We start from the raw sequence: 13201 nt of genomic DNA, 5'->3' as shown, positions 1-13201 counted from the left end.
TCCTCCCTGTTCTACCACAGCTTATGTTCTCTTGAAAGCACCACCTTCTGGCTGGAAACCAACCAACCCAAAACCAGCACACTAAACAAAACTACAACCAAGGACCATCACAGAATCCACTTCACTCCCCTGCTACCTCCACCAGCGCAGGTGCTGGTGTCCATGGCTGAGAGACCTGAAGACAGATCACATCACCAGACTCTGCAGAAACTCCCCAGTACCAACACGGAGCCTGGTGGCTCTGCTGGGTGGCTAGGTCCAGAAGAGAAACAACAATCATAGCTCTCAGGAAGCCCCATCCTTAGGCGAATGGGGAGAGCACCACATCAGGGGAATCCCGTGGGACAAAAGAATTTGAACATAGTCCTTGAGCCACAGATCTTCTCTCTGACATAATCTACCCAAATGAGAAGGAGCCAGCAAAACAATTCTGGTAATATGACAAAACAAGGTTCTTTAACACCCCCAAAAGATCACACTAGCTCACCAGCAATGGATCCAAACCAAGAAGAAATCTCTGAATTGCCCGAAAAAGAATTCTGAAGGTCAATTATTTAGCTACTCAAGGAGGCACCAGAGAAAGGTGAATACCAACTTAAAGAAATTTTAAAAATGATACAGGATATGGATGGAAAAAATCTCCAGAGAAACAGCATAAATAAAAAACAATCACAACTTCTGGAAATGAAGGACACACTTAGGGAAATGCAAAATACACTGGAAAGTCTTACCAATAGACTCAAACAAGTAAAAGAAAGAACATAAGAGCTGAAAGACAAGGCTTTCTAATTGACCAATCTGACAAAGACAAAAAAATTTTTTAATGAGCAAAGCCTCTCGGAAGTTTGGTATTATGTTAAATGACCAAATCTAAGAATAATTGCTGTTCCTGGAAGAAGAGAAATCCAAAAGTTTGGAAAACATACTTGAGGGAATAATCTAGGGAAACTTCCCTGGTCTTGCTAGAGATACAGACATCCAAATACAAGAAGCTCAAAGAACACCTTCGTTACAAAAAGATCATCACCTAGTCACGTCATCAGGTTATCTAAAGTCAAGGTGAAGGAAAGAATCTTAAGAGCTGTGAGGCAAAAGCATCAGGTAACCTATAAAGGAAAATCTGTCAGATTAACAGCAGATTTCTTAGCAGAAATCCTAGAAGCTAGAAGGGATTGGGGTCCTATCTTTAGCCTCCTTAAACAAAACAATCATCAGCCAAGAATTTTGTATCCAGAGGAACTAAGCTTCATAAATGAAGGAACTCCAAAAGGAACCCTCAAAACCATGTAAATACATGGAAGTTAAATAAACTGATCCCAAATGATCATTGGGTCAACAATGAAATCAAGATGGAAATTTAAAAATTCTTTGAACTGGATGATAATAGTGATACAACTTGTCAAAACCGCTGGGATACTGCAAAAGCTGTGCTAAGAGGAAAGTTCATAGCTGTGAATGCCTACAATCTGAGAGAGCACAGGCAGACAAACTAAGGTCACACCTCATGGAACTAGAGAAACAAGAACAAACCAAACCCAAACCCAGCAGAAGAGAAGAAATAACAAAGATCAGAGCAGACCTAAATGAAACAACAAAAAATACAAAAGATAAATGAAATGAAAAGCTGGGTCTTTGAAAAGATTAACAAAATTGATAGAGCATTAGTGAGATTAACCAAGAAAAGAAGAGAGAAGATCCAAATAAGCTCAGTTAGAAACAAAATGGGGGATATTACAACCAAACCACAGAAATACAAAAGATTGTTCAAGGCTACTGTGAAAGCCTTTATGCATGCAAATCAGAAAACCTAGAGGAGATGGATAAATTCCTGGAAATATACTATCCTTCTAGGTAAAACCGCATAGAAATAGAAACTCTGAACAGACCAATAACAAGCACAAAGATTGAAATGGTAATAAAAAAATTGCCATCAAAAATAAGTCCAGGACTAGATGGATTCACAGCTGAATTCTATCAGACATTCAAAGAAGAATTGTGAACAATCCTCTTGGCATTATTCCAAAAGATAGAGAACAAGGGAATCTTTCCTAAATCATTCTATGAAGCCCGTATCACCGTAATACCAAAGCCAGGAAAGAACATAACAAAAAAAAGAAAACCACAGACCAATATCCCTGATGAACATAAATGCAAAAATCCTCAACAAAATACTAGCTAACCAAATCCAGTAGCATATCAAAAAGATAATGTACCATGATCAAGCAGGGATGGTTTAACATATGCAAGTAAATAAGTGTGATACACAACTTAAACAGAATTAAAAATAAAAGTCATATGGTCATCTCAATAGAAAAAGCATTTGACAAAATCCAGCATCCTTAATGATTAAAACCCTCAGCAAAATTGATGTAGAAGGGACATACCTTAAGGTAATAAGAGCCATCTGTGACAAACCCACAGCCAACATTATACTGAACAGGGAAAAGTTGAAAGCACTCTCCCTGAGAACTGGAACAAGACAAGGATGCCCACTTTCACCACTTCTGTTCAACGTAATACTGGAAGTCCTAGCCATAGCAATCAGACAAGGGAAAGAAATAAAGGACATTCAAATCAGTAAAGAAGTCAAACTGTTGCTGTTTGCCAATGATATGATTGTATACCTAGAAAACCCTAAAGACTCATCCAAAAAGCTCCTAGATCTGATAAATTAATTCAGTAGAATTTCTGGATGCAAAATCAATGTACACAAATCAGTAGCACTGCTGAATACCAACAGTGACCAAGCTGAGAATCAAACCAAGAACTGAACCCACTTTACAGTAGCTGCAAAAAATAAAATAAAATACTTAGGAATGTACCTAACCAAGGAGGTGAAAGAGCTCTACAAGGAAAAGTACAAAACAGTGCTGAAAGAAATCACAGATGACACAAAAAAAAGATGGAAACACATCCCATGCTCATGGATGGGTAAAATCAATATTGTGAAAATGACCATACTGCCAAAAGCAATAAAAAATTCAATGCAATTTCCATCAAAATACCACCATCATTCTTCACAGAACTAGAAAACAATCCTAAAATTAATATGGAACCAAAAAAGAGCCCATGTAGCGAAAGCAAGACTAAGCAAAAAGAACAGATCTGGAGGCATCACATTACCCAACTTCAAACTATATTATAAGGCTAGTATAGCCTAAAACAGCATAGTACTGATATTAGACCAATGGGACAGAATAGAGAACCCAGAAGTAAACCCAAATACTTAATAGCCAACTGATCTTTGACAAAGCAAACAAAACATAGAGTGAGGAAAGGACACCCTATTCAACAAATGGTGCTGGGATAATTGGCAAGCCACATGTAGAAGAATGAAACTGGATCCTCATCTCTCACTTTATACAAAAATCAACTCAAGATGGATGAAAGACTTTAATCTAAGACCCAGAATCATAAAAATTCTGGAAGATAATATCGGAAAAACACTACTAGACATTGGCTTAGGCAAAGACTTTATGACCAAGAACCCAAAAGAAATTGCAACAAAAACAAAGATAAATAGATGGGACTTAGTTAAACTAAAAGGCTTCTGCACAGCAAAAGAATCAGCAGAGTAAACAGAGAACCCACAGAGTGGGAGAAAATCTTCTCAAAGTGTGCATCTGACAAAGGACTACTATCCCGAATCTACAAGGAACTCAAACAAATCAGCAAGAAAAAAAAAATCCCATCAGAAAGTGGGCTAAGGACATGCATAGACAATTGACACTTGTCAAAAGAAGATATACAAATGGCCAACAAGCATATGAAAAAATGCTCAGCATCACTAATGATCAGGGAACTGCAAATCAAAACTGCAATGTGATGCCACCCTACTCCTGCAATAATGGCCATAATCAAAAAACGATAGATGTTGGTGTAAATGTGGTGAAAAGGGAACATCCCTGCATTGCTGGTGGGAACATTAACTAGTACAACCACTATGGAAAACAGTGTGGAGATTCCTTAAAGAACTATTAGGTTGGTGCAAAAGTTACTGCAGTTTTTGCCATTAGTTTCAATTAGCAAAATCCGCAATTACTTTTGCACCAACCTAATAAAAGTAGCACTTTTGGTCCAGCAATCCCACTACCATCTACCCAGAGGGGAAAAAAAGTCATTGTACAAAAAAGATACTTGCACACACGTTTATAGCAGCACAATTTGCAATTGCAAAAATACAGAACCATCCCAAATGCCCATCAGTTAACAAGTATGTATATGTATATGCACCACATTTTCTTTATACATATATATATATACACACACTCACACCTACACACACACACACACACCATGGAATACTACTTAGTCATAAAAAGGAATGGAATAATGGCATTCACAGCAACCTGGATAGAATTGGAGACTCTTATTCTAAGGACTTTGGGGACTTGGGGGAAAGGATGGGACAGGGGTGAGGGATAGAAGAGTACACATTGGGTACAGTGTACACTGCTTGGGTGACAGATACACAAAATCTCAGAAATCACCACTAAAGAACTTATCCATGTAACCAAACACCACTTGTTCCTCAAAGACCTATTGAAACAAAAAATAAAATTTAAAAAAATAAAATTTAAAAGCTCAGCAAAATCCAAGGATACACACATACACATATATATAAATGAAACCATCGATACCTCCTAATTAAACTGAAGAAAATGAAAAATTTATATTCCTTTATAGTATAAATATACACACGTGTGTGTGTGTGTATATGAAACCATACCTAATTAAACTTCAAACTATATTATAAGGCTATAGTCACCAAAACAGCATAGTACTGATATTAGACCAGTACTGATTAAACTAAAAAAATTACAAAAGCAACCAGAGGGGAAAAGTGTTACGTTCAGGGAAATCATAGTAAGAATGATGACTTCCTTCTCATAAGAAATAATGGAATGAAATCATTTTCTAAAAGAAAATGGCTATTAACCTAGATTTTAATACCCAGCAAAACATTATTTGTAAATGAATCCCTACTAAAGATTTTTCAGGAAAAAACAAAATACAGTCACCAGCAGACTTAAACTACAAAATAACAGGGGGTTATGATCTCATGTGAAAGCCTGGATCTGTAAGAAGAAATAAAGATAAATATATCGGTTTAAAACAACAATACTGATAATATATTGTGTTTATAACATATAGAAGTTAAATATAAGGCAGCAAAAGCATAAAGGGTGGTTGGATAAATGGGGTTAACAGTATTTTAAGTTGCTTATATTATTCTTGAAGTAGAAGAAATCCTAATTGAAGGTATAGTAAAGTTGTATGTTGTAATCTCTACATTAGCCATTAAAAAATATGAAGAGATGTAGCTAAGCCATCAGAGGACATAAAATGAAAGAGTAAAACTATTTGACCATTCCAAAAGAATATAGAAAAAGAGGAAGAAAAGAACAAAAAGAAATGCAATAAGATAGCAAAATGCTAAACTTCAACAAAGCCATATGAAGTAATTGCATTAAATGTAAATAGTCAAATCATTGAAAGGCAGAGATTGTTAGACTGGACAACCTAGCAGTAATATTTATTGATAGATTGATTCTTTACTCTGCTGACAGACTGCTTTTATAATTTTTTTCATTTTTATTTGTTGATAGGTCCATTTATTCTACCTATACTCTATGTTCCTGAGTTCATTCGGATATATGCAGATTTTAAAATATTTCATAATAACATCAACATTTTAACTATATTCCTACACAATAATGTTTAATGAACATAACTTTTATAATTTAGAGTATAGACAATAGTATTTTTATTTATTTCATATGTCCCAGAAAGTAAGTATATTGTTAGGCAGGATTCTCCAGAGAAAGAGAACCAGTAGGAAGACCATAGAGAGAGAAAGGTTTACTTTAAGCAATTGGCTCAAACACTGTGGGGGCTGGCAAGACCAAAATCTACAGGCTAGGCCAACAGGAGGGAGACGTAGGAAAGAGTTGCAGTTACAGTCTGAAGGCAGCCTGTTGGCAGAATCCCCTTGCTCTCAGGTGAGTTGTCATTTTCTTAAGGCCTTCATCTGATTGGATGAGGCCCACTTAACATCATGGAGGGCAGTGTGCTTTACTCAAAGCCTGTTGATTTAAATGTTAATTCCATCCAAAACCTTCAAAGAAATATCTAGAATAATGTTAAGTATCTGGGTACCATGGCCTAGCTAAGTAGACCTATAATACTAACCATTATAGTATGCTACTTATGAGCTTTCAATTATTGTTACACCTTAATAAAAGTGAAATGAGATACAAAAACAGATTTTTAAGTAAAATTTACCTAAAATAGGAAGTTATTTTGATACATTTTTTCTAAAGTTTATTCCTTTCTATATATTTTTTACTGCAAGCCTGAACAAACATGCATGATTATATTTCCAAATGATATTATTTATATATGTAATCTAAATTTAAAACTAAGATTATAACTTTGGATAATCCACTTTTTGAAATTCTAATTTTCAACACATTCTTATCCTAAAATTGAAACACTAAAATCTGTAGAGGTTTTTTTTGTTTTTTTTCTTGGTATTGTATAAACTGTATATATAGATTTTTGCCTGGTTTGCTTTGGTTTTTATTATTTTAAAGTTCCTTTTCTCCAATTAAAATTACTTTCTATTTAGATAAGAATTTAAAAATCAGTAATCAGCCTAGGTCAATTTCATAGCAGTCAGATTACAATAGTGAGAAGACGTGTGTAAGATGTTAATTGCTGAACTCTGGCATGACCACTCTCATTTGAAAGCCAGTTGCCATGCCACACTATTCTCAGTGGTTGCAGCTAGGATTGTGAGACTGTAGGGGCTGACAAAGTTGGGATTTCTCAATTTATTCTCTCTATATTTCTATATTGTTAAAATCTTACAATAGGAATCTACATTACTTGAGTATTTGCCTGCATGTTGTCCCCCTTGAAGAAAAAAATTAACCCAAAACTGGTGTTACTCTATGAATGATGTCTTTCCCTCAAAATTACCTTAAAGATTTTATTACACTTAAGATGAAACTCTGTTCATTTGCTCTGTGGTAGTTCTTCAAAAAAGGATATCCATGTTTTACTAGACTCTTGTAGTCAGAAACTGTAATGTATTCATCTTTTATCACTGAGTACCAAGAATAACCACTCAAAAATATTAGTCAGTTGAATGTAGGTAGTATAGTGCTTTATACTTCACTGGCTAACAATAAATGTTAAAAAAAAATTAATGAAACAAAAACTGCGTGTTTCATGATTCATTTTGAAAATACTCTTGCAAAGCGATAGAAAGTGATTGTTTGTGTTGATCTCACTTAATCCTTTACCATACTTTAAGAAAAATAAGTCATATGCTTGTAGAAGAGGAACTAACATTTAAACTAGGAATTTTACTAATTGCCATTAACAGACATTGTAGTTCTCGCCTCTAGTCCTGCATATGACAGCCTTTAGCATTGTTTGAACAAACTATGTTAATATCCTAAATTATATGTTAGTTTGCTGGTGGACAGAAATTAGGAATTAAACAAGACCCACACTTGTGTTCATTTTTAACTTGAGTTAGACTTTGAACCAGTATCTTTACAGATGAGATCCCCTGTGTCACGTCCTGAAAGGGCGTTTATTACAAAGAAATGCAGTAGAGAACATTGGGAACAAGAAGATAAATCCACACATGATAAAAGAATATTTCTCAAGATTAGCCATCTGTGTTATCATTTTAAAGGAGGGAATCAGGGGAGCATTTTTCTTCAGATACTCATGGTGATTGAATAAATAGAGTATGTCATAGTAGGAAGTCAGATGATCAAAGAGAAATTCAGATGGATTTATTTATTCTTTTGAGAAAATAAGACAGTGGTGATTCACTTCATAGCCCTTGTGATACTTCTTTTTAAAAACTTCATATCCTTGAATCAGAAATAAAACTTTCATGGAAGAAAAGCAGCAGAGCCCAGATAATGGTGTGATTTTTGAGCTGAGAGCAGGATATGGACACATCTTGCGCTATTGCTGGACATCACTTGAATGGGAAAAAAGGCTTAGCTAACCTTGAGTCAGTTTAGACCAACTGTTTCTGACCAAAGAATTCATGATACATCTTAAAAGGATCCTGCCTTCCGAGTGAGACTTTTTTCTTGGAAGCTGTGTGAGTCATAATAAATGTTTTTCCAACAAAATGGCATAAATATTTTCAACATAAAATGGACAGGCTTAATAACCAAATACAATGTTTTCTTTTCACAGGGATTATCAGCATAGAAAGAAAGCCTTGTAACCATCAGGTAGATACAGCACCAACGGTAAGACAATCTGTTGCTGTGTTGTTAAAAGTGTTAAGAAACTACAAAATTATACTGGTTATAGTTAACAGTGCCATTGTAGAAAACTCTTACAACCTCCCTTTTGCCAAAAGTTATATCCCTGCAAGATTTGTTCATGTTAATGTTGTTAACTTAGAAATAATTTATAGTTTTGATAATGTAATGTAAATATTTGTGCAAATTGATTTTTACCCTTCTAAAAATGAATGTTATTTTGTGCACTAGCATCATTGTTTAAAGTGAATGTTTTATAATAGTGAAAAAAGGCCATTATGCTTCATTTCTCTTACAGGTTACTTTGCTTTATTATTATAGAACTGAAGTCTTATCTTTTATCCCTCTTCTCAACAAAAGGCATTTAACAATTATAGCATCTATTCACTATATTTAAAAAGTTTTATTAATAGAAGGAAGATAATTATTAGATTTCCCTTTTAGTCTCTGAATATTTGTGTGAAACATATATTAGTTGCTAGTTTGCAATTGAAAGGCTTATAAGATGATATGGAGTACACTGTACATTCCCTAATCCTATTCTTATTTCTTATCCTTTGTATTCATAAGTCTTCCAAGTACTTCCTGTGATTCTCCATTTCCTATTGTGAGAAAGATTTGGTAATATAGGTTGAGCATCCCTTATCCAAAATGCTTGGGACCAGAAGCATTTTGGATTTTGGTCTTTTTCAAATTTTGGAACATTTGTGTTACACTTCCTGCATCCTTGAGCCAAAAATTAGAAATCCAAAATGTCCCAATGAACATTTTCTTTGAAAGTCATGTCAATGTTCATAAAGTTTCAGATTTTGGAGGATTTCATATTTCAGGTTTTTGGATTAGGGATAGTCAAACTGTACCAATTAAGAAAATAAAGATGGCCAGACACAGTGGCTCATGCCTGTAATCCCAGCACCTTGGGAGGCCAAGGTGGGCGGATCACAAGGTCAGGAGATTGAGACCATCCTGGCCGACATGGTGAAACCCCATCTCTACTAAAATACAAAAATTTATCTGGGCGTGGTGGTGCATGCCTGTAGTCCCAGCTACTCAGGAGGCTGAGGCAGGGGAATTGCTTGAATCCAGGAGGTGAAGGTTGCTGTGAGCCAAGATTGCACCACTGCACTTCAGCCTGGTGTCAGAGCAAGACTCCATCTCAAAAATAAATAAATAAAGATAATATTAAAGTATTTGAATTGTGTTGATGATTAATATATGCCTCAATAGCAAATTGACTCTTTTTTATTTGTAATAAATCCCTATGATTGATTTAACATGTTTGATAACTTAATATGTGGGACTTCAGAAAAGACCGGTACATGAGGAATTAGCATAATCATTAAAAAGTACTTGACTGTAGTATGTATGTTTCAGTTATCCTTTAGTAAGTGTGCTAAAAGAGTAGCCATAACATGATATAAATTTTATTCTTTAGTATTAAAAGATTAAAGAATGGCAATTAAGAAAAATTTATTATTTTAAAGTATTTGAATAATATATTCAGTCCTTTTTGATGTATTTTTCTGAGGAAGGATTGGCTGCTCTTCTCCTTCTGTGTCTCTGCTACAAACTAAGGATGTTACTACCTCTCTGCCCGACAGCCCCCTGGCTTGCCAACACTTAGTCTTTGCCCTTTCTCCATAACCTCTAAATAGAATCATAAGTCTGTTCATTATTATTACCCAGTGCCCTCTGGTTCCAGACAGGACAAGTAAAGTCTGATTTTCACAGAAATGTAATTTTACCTAATTTCCATCCTTGAACCTATATTCTCTTATTTTCTTTAAAGGGCTTAGGAGAAGAAAATGTTTAGGATAGGGAGGAAAAAAAGGAGTCTAAAAATTTATCAAAGTAGGATATTTGTAGCCCCAAATTGTGTATTCTACTGACCCAAAAAGAAGAGATACCATGATTTAAGTATCTGTTAGAGCCTGAGAAAAAAACAGAAAGGGAGTGGGCCAGGATTTTAGAATAGCTGAGGCTGGGACCCTGAGTGACTTCTCGACCCCAGACCCAACCCTCAATTCCAAGCTTACTTCTTTACCCATTTTCACACCCATGTCCCCCTTGCTCCAAGTACTGCCATGAATGACAGTTCTAGGAGAGTGGTATATGCTAGTTGCAGCCATTAAATGGGTGAGGGAAATGAGCAAATGAGAATTTATCAGAACTCTTTTCAAAGGAAAGATATGTTTCTTTTTTTTTTTTTTTTTTTTTTTTTTTTTTTTGAGACAGAGTCTCGCTCTGTTGCCCAGGCTGGAGTGCCATGGCGCAATCTCGGCTCACTGCAATCTCCGTCTCCCGAGTTCAAGCAGTTCTCCTGCCTCAGCCTCCTAAGTAGCTGGGATTACAGGCGTCCACCACCACGCCCAGCTAATTTTTGTATTTTTAGTAGAGATGGGGTTTCACTGTGTTGGTCAGGCTGGCCTCAAACTCCTGACCTCGTGATCTGCCCATGTCGGCCTCCCAAAGTGCCGGGATTACAGGCATGAGCCACCGCACCCAGCCGATATGTTTCTTAACATTCCAAGTTGGAATTATAAATGAAGTTTTCAGTAAATATATGGTTATGGTCAATCAAACTTGAGTTTGATTCTATAGTACTATAATACAATCCAATGTCCCTTCAGTAAATAAAGATCAGCCTGAGAACAAAACCACCTCTGTCCCTTTGTTCCATGTCACCTCTCACTCTCTTTTTAATTCACCTGTTTCCTTTTTGTTTTTCATTTACTACATGAACTTTGATTTTTTTGTTTGGGTTTCTTTTTTCTTTCTTACAAATAGTGCCATATTTGTTTTTTTGAGATACCTTTAATAGAAAGTGAAAAAAATCTCCATATGACATGACACCTCCTCCATCAAAAAGAATCAGACCTCTATTTTTAACTGTCTGTAATCACTTAATTTTTTTGGCATGCTGAGCTCTTCATTTTGTTTATACCTCAGAGTACATTTTCTAGTTGTTCTTCAAGAATTAGAAAATGGGAAGTGAATTATCTGAGTCTACATATTTTTAAATACTTGTCAATTGCCTTTACTATTAGACAGCTTGCCAAGATTTTTAATTACTTGAACTTAACCTTTTCCCCACAAAACATTGTGGAAATTGATTACCTTTGCATTCTGGTGTTTAGTATTGCAGAAGAGACATTGGACATCAGACTGCTAGTCATTGTCTTGTGTAAGGAACCTATGTGGCCTGCTCTTATATTATAGATATTGTTTTATTTTGTTTATACCTAATGTCCTAGGTCAGATTTGATGGTTAAATGTGTGGCTTTCTTTTCACTAATTTTTGTCCTGAATGATATTCATTCAGACACTGTACTATTGATAATAGAAAAAGTAAATAAGACATGAGATAATCATGATGTTAAATTATATGAAAAGACTTACATCATGCCACTTTAAGAATTAGTCCTTCTGCACCTGCTTATCGCCTATAGTAAGTTAAGTATAATATCAGCCCAGATTAATCAGAGGTTATTGTCTGAACCCTAAAAGGCAGGTGTAAAAGTTAGTTAATTGTTAAGTCAGCACAAGTTTGAGTCCTGTATTTACTTTAAATGAAGGACTTATTTGCAAATCAAAGGGAAATGGCAACTAGCATAAGGAAGTATTCCCCCAGGAACATAGTTAAAATATATCTACCTTTCAGTGTACAGTCATATGCGTGGCAAATCCCATAGCTTTTCATATTTCCTGGCAGAATTAATATACATGTAAAATACATTGAAACATGATAAGCCATACTGAATATATAATTTCTAGTGTCTTGAGGAGTATTGTTTTTGAATCTCTTCCAGTGAAAACTAATATGATAAAATTCAAATGACATCAATATGGCCTATTCGAATGAATAACTTAAATTTTTGTAAAGCTCCTACATTCTAAACTTGTAACACTAATATTAATATTTTTAGTTTTTATTCAGTGACCCTGTAACCCCTGGTAGAGAGAACAAAGCTTCTTTTAGCAAATGGATTTTGGGCAGTATATAAAATTACAGCTTGCATTTTCACAGAGGCCTACACATCTATCACAACAGGTTGAAATAAAATTCAGACTGTCTCATCAGGATTATACCAACTGTGAAACACTTGCCATGTGTCTTAAGTATTCTTTTAATTATTAGAATTTAAAGCCTTCTAACCTGATTGGAAATTTAAATGTTGATTCATTATTCTTCATATTTATAAGACCAATTTTAAAAGCTATTAATTTATTCCTTCTGCAGTTACCCTTCTTCAAAGTTTTCTAAGGGCTGAATGAATTTTTTCACATGGTATTTCATCAGTAGTAAACTTTAATATGCGTTAGACTTATTTTGTTATTCTGAAATATTTCTGAGATGTTTGTAATGTTGTTTGCCATTAACACTAAACTTATAAATGTACTGATCTGAATCATATAAATTAAATTTTATCCTGAATCTCTTGGATTATATAATATCTGTACTTAACAACTGTTGAGTTGTTATTGTTGTTAGATTGTTATCATTGTTTAGCCCATTCTGTAGATTCACAAGATTGCTACCTATTGCAGTATTATACTTTTGTATACTTTATACATATATTCATGTAAAATATGGCTGTTTCATATTTTAACATAATATTTGGGACAGCTTGTATGTAGATACATGTATGAGTTCAAGTGAAATGTCCTTTATTCAAAGGAAACACTTTATTTTCTACAATCTATTGCATTTTCCAAGAATTCATAGTATGTAAACTGGGGTGAATGGGCCCCTATAAAACTCATAAAATAGAACCCATGGCCAATCTCTTCCTGTAGGTAATTACAGGGTGGAGAGGGAACTGATAAACTATAAGCTTTTATAACTTGTCATAAAAGAACTTGTTTTCACTTATCAATAAAGTAGCAATTCAAAGCAG

At 34.8% G+C, this 13201-nt stretch overlaps 1 protein-coding gene across 13 annotated transcripts in view; it reads left to right on the top strand.

The window, feature by feature from the left end:
* AHI1 (Abelson helper integration site 1) overlaps positions 1 to 13201 on the top strand; it is a 226949-nt gene that overhangs the window by 136413 nt on the left and 77335 nt on the right. For all 13 annotated transcript variants that reach the window (XR_004029367.1, XR_004029366.1, XR_004029365.1 and 10 more), the window contains one exon: positions 8233 to 8288. Coding sequence is in view for 9 of the 13 variants with exons in the window: in XM_030809724.1 (XP_030665584.1) it covers positions 8233 to 8288 (56 nt within the window). In the remaining 4 variants the exon portion in view is untranslated. The remainder of the gene's footprint in view (positions 1 to 8232; positions 8289 to 13201) is intronic.

Source organism: Nomascus leucogenys, chromosome 3 (assembly GCF_006542625.1).
Source record: "Nomascus leucogenys isolate Asia chromosome 3, Asia_NLE_v1, whole genome shotgun sequence".
Classification (NCBI taxonomy): Eukaryota; Metazoa; Chordata; class Mammalia; order Primates; family Hylobatidae; genus Nomascus; species Nomascus leucogenys.
This window is presented reverse-complemented; position numbering and strand designations above follow the sequence as displayed.